The sequence below is a fragment of the Diospyros lotus genome, chromosome 1 (genome assembly GCF_014633365.1).
Source record: "Diospyros lotus cultivar Yz01 chromosome 1, ASM1463336v1, whole genome shotgun sequence".
NCBI classification, from domain to species: Eukaryota; Viridiplantae; Streptophyta; class Magnoliopsida; order Ericales; family Ebenaceae; genus Diospyros; species Diospyros lotus.
In genome coordinates, this window is record NC_068338.1 from 44,394,411 (window position 1) to 44,415,896 (window position 21,486).

General features: G+C 32.5%; 2 protein-coding genes and 1 non-coding gene across 3 annotated transcripts; 1 reads left to right on the top strand and 2 right to left on the bottom strand.

Moving 5' to 3' along the window:
• Positions 1-295: 295 nt before the first annotated feature.
• On the bottom strand, positions 296-4,056 carry LOC127793571 (7-deoxyloganetic acid glucosyltransferase-like). The gene is made up of 2 exons (XM_052324335.1): positions 3,465-4,056; positions 296-1,448 (listed from the first exon to the last, which is right to left on the bottom strand). Exons 1-2 carry the CDS (start codon positions 3,970-3,972, stop codon positions 514-516), a joined length of 1,443 nt encoding a protein of 480 aa, XP_052180295.1. The 5' UTR covers positions 3,973-4,056; the 3' UTR covers positions 296-513.
• An 8,022-nt stretch (positions 4,057-12,078) lies between these two features.
• On the top strand, positions 12,079-12,150 carry TRNAD-GUC (transfer RNA aspartic acid (anticodon GUC)). Its single transcript has one exon. It is a non-coding gene; the product is annotated as a tRNA-Asp (tRNA).
• A 784-nt stretch (positions 12,151-12,934) lies between these two features.
• On the bottom strand, positions 12,935-13,812 carry LOC127793554 (17.9 kDa class I heat shock protein-like). Its single transcript, XM_052324309.1, has one exon. It carries the CDS (start codon positions 13,662-13,664, stop codon positions 13,167-13,169), a length of 498 nt encoding a protein of 165 aa, XP_052180269.1. The 5' UTR covers positions 13,665-13,812; the 3' UTR covers positions 12,935-13,166.
• Between the last annotated feature and the right edge of the window lie 7,674 nt (positions 13,813-21,486).

Below are 21,486 nucleotides of genomic sequence, written 5' to 3' on the forward strand. Positions count from 1 at the left end.
AGGAGGTGAGTTGGAAATGATTTTATTGGCCGACAGATATAGATGCCGGACCAGGACCTATCCATTTGCTGCATTAATTTTACGAATATATGTTTGAACATATGACTGCCGATTACTATCAATTAATTAATTATTGTTGCATTTTTTACATTTACGACTTAGGTTGATCTAAACGATTAAATCAAATCTTATTTTTTTCTACAATAAGTAAACCATTATTAGGCCAAATCAAATGAGTGTGTTTGTTTTGATTTTGGTGCAGAGACGTACGTGCTGTTCAAAATTTTAATTAATACTATTTGTGATTTGGTAAATCCATAAATTGCATTATCATTTTATAATTCTATCAAACACAACACCTCAATTATGGTCCTAAGAGGATAAATTCCACTCCCAAGCAAGCCCTGTTCCTCATTAATTAAGCAAATGAGCTTCAGGCCTTCTTCTAATTGGAGACATTAAAGATCATATTATCCAATCAACTTTATTCCTATTACAGATTATGTTAGTGAATTAGGCTCGAAATGCCAAGGATCTTATGGCCTCAACCAGACGATCCAAGTTCCGGAACGAAGAACCGCCGTCTCCGATGGCTTTTCTGGCCAATTCCGCCATTCGATTCGCAGACTCCACGAACTCTTCCTTCCTCACCTCCATCAAATCTCTGATCATCTTCTCCACCACCTCCCTGTCGCACAAATCCTTCATGTCTAGGCCCAGCTTCCAGACCTCGCCCACAAACCTACTGTTAATCATCTGGTCGGCGAAGTACGGCCAGCAGATCATGGGCACGCCGGCGGCGATGCTCTCCATAGTCGAGTTCCAGCCACTGTGAGTCCAAAACCCTCCAACGGCCTGGTGGCTCAGCACCGCCTCCTGCGGCGCCCACCCCACCATGCACCCTCTTTCCCTCGTCCCCTCCAAGAGCTCCGCCGGAATATTCCCTTGCCCACCGCCGCTCACGGATTCCGGCCGAATGACCCATAGAAACCGCTGCCGGCTGTTCACCAGCCCGTGCCAGAACTCCATGAACTGGTCCTTCGTCAGCACCGTTATGCTCCCGAAGCTGACGTAGAGCACGGATTTTGGCGGCTGGGCGTCGAGCCATTTCATGCAGCTCCAGTCCTCCTCCCAGAAGCTGGTGGAAGATTGCGGCGTGGCGGCGCCGTCGAGGCGCGCTTTTAGGTGGGAGTGGAGCGGGCCGATGGTGAAGAGGTTGGGGATTTGGGAGCGGGTTTGGGACAGGATGGGGCCTTCGAGGTCTTCGAATGTGTTGAGGATCACTGCTTTGGCTCGAGTGCTTTGCCTGGTCTCGAATTGGATGTATTGCAGAAGGGGATCGCTTGGGTCTTCCGTCCGGCAGAAGCCCGGCAGATCCCGGCGCCGGAGAAACCCTTCCATTCCCGGCACGGTTGTCACCGGTAAGTCCATTTCATAGTCGCTACTTCCTATAACCAGATGATGACATTAGTAACTCATTTTTCACCCAGCTACAAAACACACAAAAAAGTAAAATAATATTTTTACTTAACATTGGAGACGTTTAATCTTGGTCAAAGTGAGTGTACAATAAAATAAATTAACGTTAAGAGTCTTATGTAAAATATTAATATAAATTATTTAAATAGTATTTTTACCCCCCACCCCCAAGAAAAAAAAAAAAAAGAAAGAAAGAAAACATTTGTTAGTGGTGAGTGGTGTTTTTCAAGAGGGTTAATGGGTTAATTGTATTTAACTTTAGACTTATTTTTTAACAGTAATATTTAATTAATTTTTTATTTTTAACAGTGAACTGCCATTTGTCCTGTCAATAAATTTTGTTATACGATAAGTTGACAAAGCTTAAGTATTGTATATATTGAAGGAAGGCCGAGTTAGTTAGCAAGTTTTGATGTTTGATAACATAAAAGAAAAAAATTCCAAATGTTATAGTTTTGTAAAATTAAACCAAAAACACTTTGAGAATAACTGCATTTTTCACCTCATTTTTTTAATTTGATTTTTTTTTTTATCAACATCTATTCACTTCACTTTGTGGCCTCATCCTTCAACCAATTTCAGCTTGTTATTTCATGGATAAGGTTCAACCTAAATTTAAGCCCGTTATGTCTAGTGTGGCGAACCTAGACTAGGTCTAAGCTAACCTAGGCTGACATGACATATCATGTCTAGTGAGTGCGGGCGGCTCAAAAACTAAAAATTTAGACTTGCATATGGGCTAGGCCCCAACTACATGTCTAATTTGGGTTTATTAATCAGTTTTGTGATTCTCTTGAATTTAAATTTAGATAATTTAATTTAAACTATTACAAAAATAGAATTTTTGCAATTAAATTAAATTTACGAGTTTAAATAATATATTTAATTAATCTTGTTCTCTTTACAGCATATATGATCTTAGATTGCATGAATTACTTATCCAGAGTACCCCATATTATTATACAATTAAATGAATAAGGAAATAGTCAATCTACACAATTAATCATTAACTTATTAGCTGCAAAATAAGTAGAATAATATTTTGCACAGTTACAGTAAATCCAAGTATGTAATAAGTGTAATTTATTCTAATTTATATATATTTCCTCTTTTGTATATAGGATAGACCTTTAATTATTTAATTTTATGATGTCAGCTTTAAATTTATTTAATACATTTACATATATTATACTGTAGTTGGAAAATCTTAATGATTCTATATTTGACATGTTGAAGTTACGGCGTCGGAATCTTTTCCCACGACATAAAGTTAGCATTTTAAAATTTCAAATATAGAAATTAATAAAGTAATCTTTTCCCACCCCCACAACGCAACGGGTTAAGCATTTCAAATATGAAAATTAATAAAACAATCTTTTTTATGATGAATAAACTATTCTTTTCACACACCACCTTAAGCATAAATTAAGCCTTTCAAATGACAAATATAGTAATTAATTAAATAAATTAATAATTTCCATAAGCAAGGTATAGTAATACCGTGACAACTACTAATTAAATTACTTAAAAAAAATCATAAGATCTTTTAATCCCAAAGGTATTGTCATGAACTCTTTCGTACGAACATTAAGATAAATATATTATTTAATTTTTGTTAATAATTTGTCACTAAAATTTATTTGTGACTATTATTTTCACAATTCTATGTTTCAACTTAATTATGATATACAATAATCATTTATGACAAAATTCTCCTTTGCCAAGCAATACTAAATTAGCTAGGTTGGCTCTAAATAACTTATATAAATATCAGATATATACCCACTAGCTAATAATATATATATATATACATACATTTATGATTTATCCAACCATGACTTTAGATTCAATGAAACCGGTTTATATTAGAACATATATAAAACCGGAAATAAGTAGACACGAAAACAAGCCAACTTAAAACCATGTAAAGAAAGAAGAAAGAAAAAAAATCATGTAAAAGGAAAAGGTTGGCATACATAACATACCATTGAAGGGAAGTTCACCAGCTTGGATGATGTCCGGAACACAGAAATGAGCCCAGAAGCAGCAAGTCCCGACGGTCCGGAAGGACATGAACGGAATCCCAAACTCGTCAGCGACATCCGCCGCAAAGCTGTAGCCGCCGTCTCCGATCACGCACGTCACCGGCAGCAGCCGCATCATTATCTCCCTTAGCTTCGCTCTCCCCGTCTCTCTCAGCGACATTACCACCTCCATGGCGCGGTCGCCGGCGCGAGGGTGGTCGGCCGGCAGGCCGTCGGAGATGGTTGTGAAGGAGAAATCTGGGTAGAGCGAGAGCCGCGACTGGGCGTTGGAGTGGGCCTGGAGGCGGGCGAGGGCGAAGTCCGAGATGAGGAAGGTGACGCGGAGATTGGCGGCGCAGAGGAGCTCGGCGAGGCGGAGCATGGAGTTGACATGGCCCTGGACTGGAATGGGGAAGATGAGAACGTGAGGAAGAAGGAGATGGAGGTGGGTTTGGGGTGAGGATTCCATTGAAGTTGGGTTTCAGATCTGCGGGGAACGTTGAGACGGATCATGGATTATTATAAATATAAAGCCTGCAGGTATACGTTGCGATTCTACTTGAATTGAGGGCCAGCTTAAGACCAGGTGTTTCTATAGTTATAATTTTCTTTAAAATTTTTTATTTTAAAAATAAATCTAAATCATTATGTCATATTTTAGAAAAAATTTAAAATTTAAATATTTTTTCTTCAAAACATTTTAACTAAATTAGGTATTACATAAATAATAGATTCAAATTTATAAATAAATAAATTAAATTTATTTACATCAAAAGTCAAATTAGACATATATAAATTGAGCATATAAATTAAAATTTATTAAAAATTTAACATCTTATCTCGTCCAATCTTCGAGGAGAGATAAAATATATTATAATAAATTTAATTTATAAATATAATATAATAATAGTTTGTTTAATTATAATTTTAAATTTTTTTTTATTAATTTAAATTATTCACACCATTAATAATTATGACTATATATTCTTATTTTTTATTTTTATATTATTCTACATTTAGTAAGACATCTTTTATGTTAAAATAAATTAATGTAAAAAAATATTCTATTTAATATAATTTCTATTAAATTAAATTAATTTTCTTTACTTACACGCTCTTTTCAATTTTTAGTGATGGATGGTCCTAGACATCGGCCATGGTGCCTATGGATTGAGTCGGCGGTGATTGAATTCCTCTGTTAATGTGTGGGGTACTTGGTTGGGCGTGTTTTAAACATGTGCTCAATTGAATATGGTATTTGTGTCCAGAATTCACTACGAACGGGTGGTAGTTCAATGGCATTGAAGCACCGGGTCACGACATTAATGAATTTTTGCTCACCTATTTTGAGACTATCGGATTTGCGCAATCCTTCATCATTCATTCAAGTTCTTAATTTTGATGAAAAAAAATAAATTATAAATAAAAAATTTATTTTATTATATATAAAAAAAAATTCACGACTTATTAATGTCAATCACAATTTATTATGATCTAATCACTTGACATCTTATCTTAATTTATACCTATGATTGATAAATTAATAGGGACCACTTCTAACTGTTGGCTTAATCCTTAGTCACCAGTTATGATAATTATTTTTTTTATATTAAAACTTTTTTTAAAAGCATATTTTTATGTTATAATTTAAAAAAATTAAGAATATTTTTCATAAAAACTCTTCGTTCACCCTTACAATTTACAATCTTAATTTCAAAATCTTTATTTACTCAAGTTTTTATTTTTCTTAAATTTACTAAAAATTATTTCCCTAAACAACACTTAAAAAGATTTACTTCTAATAATACCACCTTTTCATATAAATTCTTATGTTTAGTTTAGTTTTTATAAACAAAACTTCTCAATTGATTTAGTTTATGAGAATTCAACGTCTGAGGTTGAATTCTCAATCTTGACTCAATTGAAACTTGTGACCACTTCAAAAACTGTTAAGGGAATATCTTAAGCAAATGCTCTAATCCTTAAATCAATGGAAGTTTAAGGAGAAAAAAATAGGCTAACGGTAGTATAATAATAATAATAATAATAATAATAATAATAATAATAATAATAATGAAAGAGAAGATAAAAAACTTCAATTGATAGAAGTGAAAATAATTGTTTGTTAATTAGCTACTAGTCATGACTTTGAACTAGTCTTGGCTCTTGACTGAAGTACGTCGCTCCATGGATTTTGCTATGTCTTAATGTTTGTTGTTTATCTTATTACAAAAAAAATAAATAAATAAATAAATAAATCCACCCTCGAGCTATTAATAACCTAACTTATGATGGCCAACCACTTTGTTGAGTGACATGTGATCATTTTCTTGTCCTTTGAAGTTGCCTCGTGGAGGGCTTTAACAGGTTCCTTAGTTACCTCACCCTTTAGTGGTGCCATCTGCGCAGGGTTTGGCGTGAGGTTGTGGCTCCCAAGGTTGTAGCTAAAAACTGACACGTATGGGAGCTACCTACCTAGATGCCACATTACTCTAGACCCTTCTCGTATATATGGCACCATCTAGTCTAGGGGATAAGGATACCCTTCTTGTTGGGTTCAATAACGTAAAATGAAATGGATAAAATAATTAAAAAATGAGATTATTTAAAAATACTAATTGAATGTTGAGATTATGCATTGAATTTTGGGGAATACATTCGTAATGAGAACACCGTTCATAATTGTTTAAGAATGAATGAAACAAAAGATAACACAGAAATAAAATAATTATTATATAAAATCTATCTAATATTAGATAAAAAGATATATAATAAATCGATATAAATATCATAAATTATTCCATAATCAAACTAATTAATATTAATATATTCTTCTCAATTTCTCCTCTCATAACTTGGGCATGGAAAAGGAAGAAACAAGAGGATTATATGAAAAATATAATTAGAAATTCATAATAGAGTCCGACCATAATTATTGAATTGATAATCTAATTCATGCATAAAAATACTAGATTATCTTATAAAAAAATTTAAAAATCATCACAAAATCCATTCTTTTTCTCTTTTTCTATTGCAATTTTTAAATTATTATATATGATCATTTTTAAACTTTTTATATAAAGAGATAGACACGAAGTAATATCTTTTATGTTATGTTAATGTGACAATAAAAAAATATTAAATGAATGGAATAAGTAGACTCACTTTGAGCTTCTCTATGAAAGGAGGCAGGTAAGAAAGCCACTGTAAAAAAGTTTTAAGGCAGTTCCTTGAAAGGCAATACCCATGAAGTAACCTCAAAAAAGCAAGGAAATGAACCGTAGATCACGGAGTGCATATATATGTTTGAGATCTCGGATTTAAATTTTTTTAAAAATATTATATGAAAATTATATCATAATTTATTTATTTAAAATGTGAGTTGGGGTGAAACTCACTTCTCCTGAAAGCTAGTCAAGCGAAATCTTAATATCAGACTAATAAAGAAAAAAAAAAAAAGAAAGAAAGAATTATCAACATTCCCAACAACTATCATTTATGACTTGGTCTTCACAAGATAAGCAAGCCAAAATTAATTATTATATTATATAGAGAGTATTTGAGAGGCATAAATTCCTATGAAGGCAGGCTACCAACACCAAGAGATCACGGATTGAGCAGAAGGTGTGGAAGTACAACTCCTATTAAGACTCTTACCAACACCAGCAGGCAGCATACATGCATATATACAAGCCACCGCCGCTAATAACTAATTAATACAATCATTTTCTCTTCTCTGTAGTGACGCCCTTTCTTCCTTTCTTTTACTTTGATTATTATTATTATTATTATGTTGCGACTATGAACTTATTTTTCTGTACGCAAGTGTCCCTTGGCTGGCTGGCTGGCTGGCTGGCTGGCTTAAGCATGAGATTGAGAAAGACCTCTTGAATTGGATGAAGCAGTTTTTAACTATAGATTTCAAGTAAATTAAGAAGCAATACTATAAATCAATCCAACCTCAAGCGTTGAAAGCCCCGGCCCATCACTAGTCCATGTTTTTTTTTTTATGAGATCATTATTTCATATTAATAAATTAATAGTATTTCACATCCTTAATTAATAATATTATAAACAATTCTTACCCACAATCTTCAACATATCAAGTCATAACTCACTAATCATTTCAAAATAATTTAACGCTTGGAGTTGAGATAAACATTACTTATATAAATTTAAAAATCTTAATAAGCCAAAAAAAAATAAATTCACATGAAATTTACTTAAATTCTTAATTGCAAAATTTGTTAACAAAAATTTACTAAATTAGGCAAATATTTTGCTGGCTTGGTTGGTTGTCTTTGGGATCCCCCAACCCCAACCCCAACCCAAGTGGGGCCGTTAATGCAACAAAACCAAGATAAGTGAGTCCCCTCTGACATCAGAAAGCAGAATTGAACGCGCTTGCCTTAGGAAAAAGACAAATGGTTGTGTATTCAATTATTATACATATATATAAAAATGACCAAATAATTATTGTTATTAATTTGGGCGCCTTTTACGAGGAGAAAACAAACTTTTGGATATGCTTCGAAAGAAGAGATAGCGATAATAATGAAGGCCATTCCAACTCATCTGAGAAGATAAAGATTGACTCAGATTCACATTAATTTATCTTTTGACCTACATTAATTTATTTCTCATATTAAAATTATGAGACTAGATCAGATTTAAATTTATTTTTATGTTAAAATTATGGGATTGAGTGATAAAAATCACAAAAATTTTGCCAAAAAAAGGTATTCCGAGATAAAATTAATTTTTGACCAATTAATTTAATCTAATATTAATATAATAAAAATAATCTAATTAACGTATGATATATATTAGTTTAATTTAATTTAAAAAAATTATTTTTAATTTTTATTTGAAAAATGTTTGTTTTGCTTTAGAAAAATCTTCTTTTTTGATGTTTCTTAAAAAATATCTAAAATATTTTAAAAAAATAGTTAGAAAGTTTATAATTAAAAATTAGCAAATATTTTGAAAGAGACTTAAAAAAGATTCGATAGATGTCGGCTTAAATAATTTATTATAAAAAAACTGGGGCCCCGGCGCCTCCGAGAATCGAGACGGCTTTCTTTTAAAACCAAAACCAAAACCAAACAAGAGGAGTGACGTAGTGTTGATCCAAGTCGGACAAAGAGTTATCCAATACGAAATAAGCACCGACAACTTCAATAAACAAAGTTAAAAAAAAAAAAAGGAACAACGGCCACATCCATCCCCCCAACGTACCCGACAATACAATTATTATTATTTACATAGGAATCCATCCATCCATCATCCTTAGAACACAACGCCCAACTAACTATTTTCAATTATTTACGTAAAAATTCAATTACAGAAAATAATATTTTTAGTAATTTATGAGTTTATATGATTAATTAATATATATTTAAAGTTTACCTCTTTCTCATTCTATAAATATCCTATTATTATTAGTTAGTATGATTTATCCTATATATATATATATTAGTTTGCTTGCTGGCTAGAAATAATAATTAATAATAAATTAAGACCAATAAGAAGTCATATAAAAATCCAAACCCGGCAGGCAAAGGTGGCCTAATTAGGAAAGGAGCATTGGAATTGGAATTGAGGTGTCACTTTAAGCAGGCAGGTGGATTAGCTGGAAGTGCATGCATGAATTGGAATTCGTTCGCCATCGCCCCCACCATTTCTTCTTAATTTCCTTAATTAATAAATAGAAATAGAGTGTGAAAATTAAGTCTCACACACTGAATCCAACTTTTATTTAGTTTTTGTATGTAAATTAGAAATTCAACCCAGCCGTCTTTTTATTGAATTGGACTTGTGGTTGTCAATTAATTTACCTTTCTTAAAAAGTATTACATATGCCTACCACTATTTTAATCCATATGTCGGTCAATAAATTTCTCAAAATCTTAAGATATTAGGACACCGACAATAAACTTGCCAGCCTTTAAGCAATTTTTTTCTTACTTTTTATTTTCCTTTTCATAATTTACCACTCAACTAAGATAACAACCAAAACTCCAAATCTTCACTATGTTATTTAGGGAAAAATTACTATTATTTTTTTAAATTATATATGTTTATGTTAGGTTATGGAGTTTTTTTTTTTTTTATATTGAAAATCTTATTATGTTATTTTATAATATATTTTTAATTTAAAATCATACATTTGTATTGCAAAGTATCAACCTCATATGATACCAAATAACAAATATAGTACATTATTTAGTGTTGGTCCTTTGGGGTATGGCTACTCAAGAGGGGGATGAATTGAGTAATTAAATTTTTTTTTTAAATATTATTAATTAATAATTATTTAAAAATATATATTTCATAAATATAATAAATTATATTTGAGATTAATAATTAATGCAAGTCACAAAATATAAAAAGAATAAATAATATGGCGCAAAACACAATTTATAGTAATTTGATATTTCCACACACACTTAATCCATTCTCCCAAATTCTAATCACTTTTGGAATTTTACTAAATCAAAATCACAAAGATTTTCAGACTATCTCACATTAGAAATTAAATACACATCTAGATTACAATGAGTTCTAGGCAACCACTACACCAAGATTTTCTTCCTAACTTATCTTGTCAATTAAATTCACCTAGATTTTAATAGTTGTAGGAAACTTATACAATTCACAATGATAATTTAAATATTACAAATAATTTGTCAACACTTAAACACAAATAAGCAATTAAGAATAAATTATACAAGACAATAATATTTAAATAAATAAATTTGTAACCTCAAATGGAGAAAGTTCGGATTTATCGTATAAAACTTGAAAAACCTTTCTCCTTTTGTCTTGTGGCTCTTCAGTGGATGTGCAATAATGCTTTGAGAGTCTTGGATTGCTTGAATGCTTTGCTTGAGAGCATTTAAGAGTTTTCAAGTGCTTTGAATATACAATGGAAGCACTTACATACTCAAAAAATAAGTTTGAGGGATATTTATAGGCATTTTAACCATTTTTTCAACGATAAAAAATCTGACCATTATAGCAGAAAAAAATTAATATAACTTAAATTTAATATGGACACACATATGACTAAAGAAAATTATACATCAACTGGAAAAGGAAGGCAATGACTAAGTGGAGATATTGGGTTCAAATCCAAGCTAATGCTCCCAGTGGTTAAAATATTTTGTAAGATACATACGGTATAAAAATATTATATAAATTAATTCAAAATATATTTAAAAAGTTTTTTTAATAGAAAGTAATATTTTTGATATTATATATGATATATAAAAATATTTTATAAATTAATCTAAAAAATATTTTTAATAGAAAATAATATTTTTAGTAATACATATGCTATGAAAAAAATATTTTATAAATTAATAAAAAATAATTTAATATTATAATTAATATATTTAAGAAAAATACTTTTTTTTGTTAATTACAAAAAATACTATAATTTGTATATTAAAAATTCTCTTTTTGTTAATCATCAAAATTTAATTAATATGAACAAGTTGGTTCAACATTTAGTATAATATTAGCAATTATAATTGAGTTAGTTCAAATCTTTCTTAATCATTCATTCGCTTTATGGACTTGATTATGATTGATTTTAGGATGGTTTAGCTTGGACTTGATTATGATTGATTTTAGGATGGTTTCAAGCTAACCGCTAGTATTATTTGTTTGTTGCAATTCCTATGAACAAAACAAAAGAATAATGATACTCTAAGATATCGATCAAGCAGTCAGATGAATAATATATCGGTATTAGTTTGGTGGATTGTGAATTTGATTCTTATCCTACATAAGGGAAAAAGCCTCAATCTACAATTTATTTTCCTTATCGTAATTCAGAATATGAACATCGAAAATCTAAAAAGAACAATCATTTCAAAACAAAAGAACAATGTTTATTTGTATATATGTACACACATACGTGGGCCATTTACACAGAAAAATAAGGGAGATCCATAGTGAAGTGAGTAATCCGCCTTCAAAATCCTTGAAATAAAATGTCCAAACGAAACGACGGGCCTATAGCCCACTAATTTCGAGAGTCCAACCCGCTGATTTAATTCAACTAAATTGATTAATATTTTTTGAACTTCAAACTTTATTTAATTAGTCTTTATTTTTTTTTAAAATGAGTCAAAACACCCGTCTATTACTAATGACATTAAATAAATTGATAATTTTTTATTAAACAATTATTTTTTATCAAATCAATCCTGAACTTTTTTAAAAATACATTTCTAAAAAAAAAAGTTCATAAAATTATTAAGAGATTTTATAACTAATTTCCTTAACGTTGTTAATAACAGAAGAGTGTTGTGATTAATTTTAAAATATTAATCAACTCAATTTTAAAGTGTAAGAAATATCTAAGTCAAATAGTCAAAGTTTAGTAAAAATATAACCAATTTACGCTTAATTGAAGCTAAATAAGGGACTAGATGTCTTTATTAAAAAAAAATTGAGTTTTTTTTTTTTGGGGGGGGGGATAATTTATCCTTAAAAATAAAAATCTTTGAGAGTTTGTTTTAGTTGGATGATATTTTATTGTTACGAAGAAAGTTACAAACAGCAGGTCGTTGTAGTATAGTGGTGAGTATTCCCGCCTGTCACGCGGGTGACCCGGGTTCGATCCCCGGCAACGGCGATGTATTATATCGTTTTTGAAATTTTGTTGAAAGCCGGCGAGCGGCGCCTCAATAATTTTCTGACAAGCGCGGCTTGCGGGCTTGGCTTTCCACATGAGCCAGCCGCGCGCTCTTAATTTAGTATTTAAGAATCAAAATGAATCTATTTTGTTTACTGGTTGGGAAAGCATATTTTGTACACTGATTTTTAAGAGAAAATTTAAAAAATTGGTGCGAATTGCCTTCGTAAAATCGCTGTGTCATGAGCTTAATCAATCTTTTAAGTTGATTATATGTCAGTTTTAATCCGCTTGATAAAAGACGAGCTCAGGTAATTTAATTAATTCTTATGAATCTAATTTATAGTGGATTTTAAAAATTAAACTAATTATTATGTTCATCTAAAAAAGAATGAACTTAACCCATGTATGTTCACGAGTTGTTTTAGTTTGGATTAGTTTTATCTATTTAATTTGGTTTCGGTTTCATATTCTTATAAAAGTTGATTGAAATTATTTCGTAAGTAGCATCTGATCAGTGATCGCCTCTTTCTGCCATTTTCCCTCGACTCAAAAAGCCATGGATGGGATTTACCATTTGCTTCTGTGTACCTCTTAATTTTGATGGAAATCATTTTAAGAATGTTAATTTTTTTTTTGAAAAAAAACGAGAGCTGGAAACCCATCCCATCAAAACCAAATTCACTTGCCCACTACTCTCATCGTTTTCTGTTTGTTTCCGGAAACAGAGTCAAGAATCCAACGAGCAAAATCTCTAACAAGTTTCCCCAAAGCATAAGCTCAATTGCAGAAAACCACTAATGTAGTTCGATTCCACCAGGCAATTTTACATATATATAGGCGAAGCACAGAAATTTGAGAGTTGACACTGACACGCTCATTAAGGCACAGCCACCAGATTAGATACACAAAGACCACACATATAGACAACCAAACACCATCAGCATTCAACAACTACGATGATGAGGAATTCAAAACCCTAGATAGTAGATATCCGACGGAAGGAAAGGAGCAAATCAACCAGAGATCTGAATGGACTTCACATCGGGCTTGTTAGCCTCTTCCTTGGGCACCGTCACGGTGAGCACGCCGTTGTCCATCGCCGCCTTGACCTGCTCGACCTTGGCGTTTTCCGGCAGCCGGAAGCGGCGGAGGAACTTGCCGCTGCTGCGCTCCACCCGGTGCCACGTGTCGCCCTTCTCCTCCTGCTCGCGGTTCCTCTCACCGCTGATCTGGAGGATCCGGCCGTCCTCCACCTCCACCTTCACCTCCTCCTTCCTCAGCCCCGGCACGTCCGCCTTGAACACGTGCGCCGTCGGCGTCTCCTTCCAGTCGATGTTCGCGCCGGCGAACGACGCTGTCTCCGAGGGGAAGCCGGAGCGGAGCTGGTCGGAGAGTGATCGCAAGTTGTTGTTGTTGTTGAACGGCCAGCCCTCGAAGGGATCCCAAACGTCGAGAGAGAAAGGATCGAAAACGTTTGATCGGCGGCCGAAGAAGCTCGGAATCAGCGACATTTTCGAGTGATTGCAGATTGAGAAAGCAAGAAAACTCAACGGATCGATACTACTAGTGCGAATCGGAACTGCAGGATGGTGATTTATAAGCAGAATTGGAGGAATCACAATGGTTCCAGAGAGTTCTACGGCTCTCTTTCTCGAATCTCCGCAGGTTTCAATAAAATAAAAATATCTGGCTATTTCAAAAGGAACTTATAAAATAAAAATAAAAATCTCCGCAGATTTCAATAAAATGAAGCTTGTCCATTATCAAGCACGGCCCAAGACCCAACCCAAGCGCCGTTTCGGGCTGGCACTAACAGTTCTACTATCACCCATCATAATTCCAACCATATGGGCTTATCCCGTTGAAGGAGCAGCCCTTGTTTCTTTTGCCTGTAGTCTCATCCATTACTATTAACTTGCATTGTCTATGCCTAATAATTCTTCAAATCTCAAATTGGATGAAATTTATTTTCAAAAAAATTAAATCCAAAAACAATGAGAAACATACTTTAAGTAAGTAATAATTAGAAAATCTAAAAAAAATTGTTTTCTATAAATTACATAGACTATAGTGCCAAATTAACCTTTATAGTTTGATGCTAGGTGAAATTAATTCTTATACTTTTAACAAATTCAAATAAGCTTTATTAAAATGCTATCCAACGTCATTTAACTTCTGTTAATGATATTAAATCTCTCTAAATTAAATCTTAAATTTCCTAATTTCACCCTAAATTAAAGCTCCAATTGTAATCGTGTTTAGTAAAAGTTGGTGTTAGAGCTCTTACGTTTGATTTGGGTGAACTAGGATTCCTTGATTGCAAATGAATTTATAAACATGATTATGAGGCGAATTTAATTAAGGGTACAACGTGGCTTTGAGTTTATTTTTTTATTAAAGTGGATTGTGTTTTTTTTATTATTATTATTTGCAATTGATATGTGATTGTGAAATAGAACTTATGATGCTTTTGATTATAAGGGTAGAATTTGGACGAAAAGAAAATAAATTATAGCGAATTGAATTATAAGAAAAATGAATTTCTAGAAATTAAAAGATTAAACTGTTTGATTGTTATAATTTTTTACTTGAAAAATGATGTTTTTTTTTATCTTTTTATGTTTAATTAGTGATATTTTTTTTATAGAATTTGATTATTTTCATGACATTTCATATTTAATAGGTATTATTTTTCATGAAAATGTATTAAAAAATACTGAATCGTATGCACAAAAAAAATCAAAATAATAACCTATTTTAAATTAATGAAATAATTTCTCCAATGAAATCAAATCACAAAATTAAATTTTTTTTTTCCAAACTGCTAATTTTTACACAACCACACAGACATATACACATACACAATCACAGTCACACACATATATATATATCCCCACAGACATATACAGTGGCGGAGCCACATTGTAATATCCTAATATTTTGAGAATAATAATAATTAATTTTTTATTTTTTAACATCAATTAGAGATTATAATTAAAAAAAAATTAATGGTTTAGAGTTAGTGAGCTAAATTAGAAAAATAAAGACTACGTAAAAAGGTTTAGAGTTAGTGGGCTAAATTGAAAAAATAAAGACTAAGTAAATGGGTTTGGAGTTAGTGGGTTAAGTTGAAAAAAATAAAAGGTTAAGAAAATGGGTTAATTAGTAGGCTAAGAAAATATGTTTAAAATTAATGAATTAAATAAAAAAAATAATCTATTTAGAAGAAAATTTAGTGAAAAATAATTAAGGTGACAAAATAATTAAAATTAGTGAGTGAAATAATTGAGAAATGTTGGAGACAAAGTAGGGTATGAATAAATAATTAAAGATTATGAGTGAGATTTAGTGAAAAATAATTAAGAAAGATGACAAAAATAATTAAAAATGATGGGTGAAATAATTGAGAAATGTGGGAGACAAATTAAAGTGTGGACAAATAATCAAAGATAATGAGTGAAATAATTAAGAAATGTTGGAGATAAAGTAGGGTGTAAACAAATAATTAAAAATTATGAATGAGATTTAGTGGAAAATAATTAAGAAAGATGACAAAATAATTAAAGATGATGGGTGAAATAATTGAGAAATGTGGGAGACAAATTAAGGTGTGGACAAATAATCAAAGATAATGAATGAAATAATTAAGAAATGTTAGAGACAAAGTAGGGTGTGGACAAATAATTAAGGATGATAAGTGAAATAATTGAGAAATGTGGGAGATAAATTAAGGTGTGGACAAATAATAAAAAATAATGGGTGAAATAATTGAGAAATGTGGGAGACAAAGTAAGGTGTAGATAAATAATTAAGGATTTTTAGTGAGATTTAGTGAAAAATAATTAAGAAATGTGACAAAATAATTAAAGATAATGGGTCACTACAATTATGTTAAGTTTAATTCAACCTCTTATAAATAGAGGAAACTTGAAAGATTTGAGAACTTAAATTAGAAGGAGAAAGGTTGAAAGAAAAATTTGAGAGTGAGAAAGAGAAAAAAAAAAAATAGAGAGAGAGATAAAAATACCAAAAAAATTCCTAGAAAAATCTCATAGGCTAGGTTTAGTAGTTTATGTTAAAATTTGTGATAGAAGATGTTGTTGGATGCGCAAATCGAGACTTCGTCGTAATATAAAAGAATACCGAATCGCTCCGTGGGAAGGTGAGTTATCTTCAAAAATTTCAAAAATATGATAATGATATTTTAGAATTTTTTATGACGAAATTAGAAGAGAAATGCATGATTGGTATTTATTATGAATTTTTGAGGCAATAGATACTTGAAAATAAAGAGAAAATGAGAAATAAATAGAATATGGATTCTGAAAATTATGAGGAAATTTATGGGGTTTAGGAATATTTTTTTAGGAATTATTATGAAGAGAAATTGAGAAAATTTTATGAGAAGCTATTTATTTCATAATATGGAGGAAATAATAGAAGAAAATGGGAGAAATTAAGAAAATTAGAGAAAATTATAAATTTGATTTTCTTAAGTAATTATGATGCCCAGGATATGTCAAGGTTTATAATTGAGTATGATTGGAAGTCCGATGCAAATTTTGAGGCAAAATTATGTTATGGACAAAATTATTTTTTTGCAAGGTAAGTGGTACCTCCCAACTGAATTTAGTTTTATAAAAATATTTGGTTTGTAAGTGGTTCGATCCAAAACCTGATTTTACGTAAATGATTTTATCATGTTGTCATGCCTTGATGTGAGTATGTCATGTAAATTGCATTTACATGTTTGATTTATGAAATATGCATATGAGCATGATGAGATTCACGGTCATACGTTGCATGGGTTTGGGATTAGGTACTGGCTCCGTTACTTTGCCAATGGTGCACCCATACACCTCGGTCTGGAAGGGAGACTGAAAAAATGACGGGTAATCTTAAGGTGCAATCGACCCAAACATAAGAGCTATAATGTTATGTGCATTGCATACATACACGAGCATTAAATGTTTTGTATCCTTACATAGATGATTCACGGTCATACGTTGTATGGGTTTGGGATTAGGTACTGGCTCCGTTACTTTGCCAAGGGTGCACCCATACACCTCGGTCTGGAAGGGAGACTGAAAAAATAACGGGTAATCTTAAGGTGCAGTCGACCCAAACATAAGAGCTATGATGTTATGTGCATTGCATACATACATGAGCATTAAATGTTTTGTATCCTTACTTAGATGATTCATCATTTAACTTGGGTTTTGCCCTTGGAATATTCAAACGTTCCAGATGAAAATAGCAGCAGAAACGAGGATGAATGAGGCATGTCATGGCACTTAGCAAAGTGCACGATAAATTGTATGATCAGTTAAACGTATGTTATGTTGTTCATGTATTTAAATTCTGCTACTTCGAATTCTAAATGTTTGAGAAATGATGATGTAAAACCCTATTTAGGGTTAATGTTAGTTGAGAACTTATGATTAAGTCCTGCTGAGAAATTTATGTTCTTGTGATGTAAGAGCTGATTTTTTATTAATGTTATGATATTAGGTTCGATTCTAGCTTCCGCATTTAATGTTTATGATAATTCTCCATGGAGATAAATGAATGAAAATTTTGGGATGTATAAGAGCAATGATATGGTTTAGTTTTAGTTTTAGTAGTATGAAAAAAAAAAATTATTCCAGAATTGTCTTGAGTTATAATGCGCTCGAGAAGTGGGGCGTTACACACATGTAGCCAAGGGTGGGCTGTTGCCCACCGTGGATTTTTTAAAAAATTATTATATATAATAATTTAGTATTTTTTATTTTTTTTCTAAATGCCCACCTTGAATTAAAAAATTCTAAATTTTGGATATATTAGTTGATGAAAATAAGGGTATCGGGTGATTGCCTCTTATTGCCAAAAACTACTGACCACGATGACTTGTGGCAATTCCCAGTCTATTTACGCACATTGGGTTTGACCAAAAGTTTAAACTTAGATTTATGAAATTTGGCCGTTAGATTTTATTAGTTTTTTGTGTATGTTGATCGATAGGAATAAGGATATCGAGTAATTGCCTCTGATCGTCGAAAACCATCGGTCATAGTGGCCGGTGGCGACTGTTAGTGCTTTTTTCAGTATTGGCCGGAAATTAAAAATAAAATATATGAAAATTTGATCCACTTTTTTTTTGTGTATGTTAACCTCCTTGACCATTTCTTTAACTATGTTTTAATTAAAGGAATTAATTTTTTATTTTATTTTTTGTTATAAATTTGTCAATTACATATTTGAAACTATGACAAAAAACATATTCTCTGTTGCGGGTATTTCCCACTCTACTACATGTAGGTTGGATTTAATTCGGTAAACCGGCCCAACCGCTTGAGATACAGGAGACTTTGAGCTAAGCCCATCAAAGCGAGCTCGCGCATTACTAGAGCCTAGGCTCATACAGTAGGACCAAGCGAGCTCGCTGTAATGCCTCTAACTTATCAACGTATTCGGGCGAGCTCCCAGCGATCCTTATGACTCGTTGGCTCAGTCGATTAGCTTGCGTAACAGAAATGATGTAAGCCACAATATATTATTAGGCCAAAGGCCGCCCCAATTGGATTGTTAAGGCCCATTTCTTCGGCCCATGCCAGTCCTATCCTGACCCTTTCGCAACAACATCATCACAGCCGCGCCTAGGTTTCCGGGCGTCCATCTCAGATCTCATCCTCATTTAATGATGGATCTCATCCTTGTTAATGACGGATCCTATCCATATTAATGGAAGTCTCATCGGCACCTTGCTGCTGTGGGGACATCCCCGCCGACTATTCTATCCCATTACCTACAAACGTACAATGCATGCATGAGGGCTTCTTATCATATATATATTGATCAGCCTTTCTAAGGGCGGAGGTATGTATTATTTTTCGTCAACTTACAAACACCCGATATTCTTGCTCACTCACTGACTTGGGCTTCGGACTACCTTACAGGGATAGGCCGACGGGTCAGAAAACCGAATCAGACACCTTCTTATTTCCCTCTCGGATTCACAATACCAGTGCGAGCCAACGAATCATTGTCGACCAATTTCGAACGTCGATATTTTCTATCATGAAATTTGTCAAAATTCGACTACGTAATTGAGTTGGAGATTAATGATTAAATGACAGTCTATCATTGAATTGGAGATTAATGATTGAATGACAGTCTGTCATAAAATTTATCAAGACTCGGCTACGCAATTAAATTAGAAATTAATGATGAATGGAAAAGCAATATCAAATAATCTTTGTTATAAAAAAGCAATCAAATTTTTCTTCAATTTCTGTGTCTTTCTATTGGAACTTCCAATGGTTCAACAATATCAAATAATCTTTGTTGCCCATATATAAGAATCAATATTAATTTGACATAAAATGGGTACGTAGAGGACTCCCTAGCTAGCTAGCTAGCATAACCAAAAATATATATAATAAAAAAAATTATCCCAGCACTTTAAGATACTACTAGTTTAGGAACATGTGCGTGCGTTGCACGTTATTATTTAATGGAAGAGGTTGTGGCTTTAGAATTATAATTTTATTTTATTTTTAAATAAATTGAGAGCTAACATGGATGGATATACTTACAACAACAATAACATATTTAGTCTTTATTCTGCTTGTGTGAGAATGAATACATGTACTATCAAATAAAATTTTCTTCTCTACCCACAATCATATATTTTACTAATAAATTTTCGTGACCAATAAAATAATAATAATGATAGCAACACATACAAACACGTATGGCAGCTATATATGTGTGCATATATACATATGATAATTTTTACTTTAGTTTCAACCATTTGACCTATTGGTATAATTATAATAGTACATATGTTATAAGGACTTTTCTAAAGAGAAAAAAAGATCTTATTAGTTATAAAGTTAGCAAAATTAATATAAAGACCAATCCATAATAACTTTTAATTAATATTAAATTAAAATCTGGTTATCAAAGCAAGATTTCTTATTTTAATTTGTTGCATTTTTTATTAAAATATGAAAATACATCGATTGTATAAATTATTGATATATATATTTTAATATTATATTATTTTTAATATTTTATATTATTTAATTTTAGACGTAATGTAGAGTTTTAAGGTTTAATTTTTATCCACCATACCTAAAATTTTTAGCTCCGCCACTCGACATATATATACACATACAGATACATATATATATATATACACGCACATATATAGGAAAGATGCCTTCCCGTTCAATATAGCCGCTCACCCACCCGCCATCGCTCACCACTGTCAACCCACTGGCTCGTTCTGTAACGTCTCATTTTTCCCACGCGAGCGTTAACTCGAGATTTCGGGAATATATATATATATTAAATACACAACATAAGTCTCTCGATACATATACCTTCATCATAATCATTTCCCGTCAATCCCGATCGTACCTTCTTAGCATATCAAAATTTAATAATAAATAAACTAAGACAAGTATTAACAATCACATCAACGGAAGCAAGATCGAAACCTCAATGATATATAACCGACAATTCCTTTACAATAACCAAATCGATGTTTCACATGAAAATATCAAAATATTACATAACCTCTGAACATCGTAATCATAGTCAAACCCTATGAAAACTAAACATAGCAGCTACATCTCAACGACATTATTTCCCTTGGCGCCACTGCTTTCACCTGGAACGTTTGAATATTCCAGGGACATAGTCCAAATTAGATGCTGAATCATCTAAGTGAGAGTTCAAAAACATTTTCATGCAGATATGCAAAATCATATATAAAATCGATAAATCCCGACATGTACCAGCCTAAGAGAATCCCACATAGCACTTAACCCTAACTGGGGAAAATGCAATCTCTCTAAAGGCGACACGACCACTTCGGCCCATTGGCAAAACAATCCTGCTTAAGAGGGACAACCTCGACATATGAACCCGGGAATCACCCCATTATCATTGTTAGGCTTTACGCTCCAACTCAAAAGCAATCCAAAACCCAACGCAACCCCAGCCCCAAGAGTGTCACATCAGCACTATCCTCGGAATCGACGTCACCTCGGCATTAATGCTATTGCTCAAAAGAACCTGGGGTGGTGTCCACTCGCAGCCCCGCCACTTGAGCCAACAACCGGGGTGGTGTCCACTCTCAGCCCTGCCACTTGGGTCCCGTAGGGTGAAGTCCGTCTCAGCCCCGTCCCAAGTGGGTCACCTAGCATTAATCCTAGGTACGCATCCCGAGTGCTGTCACTCTGGGCTACGTCACATGTTACCAACCCACGTTCCACATGGACGACACAAAACAAGCCAATGCCGAAAAATCATAACATGCATAAAATCAACATCTCAATGTAT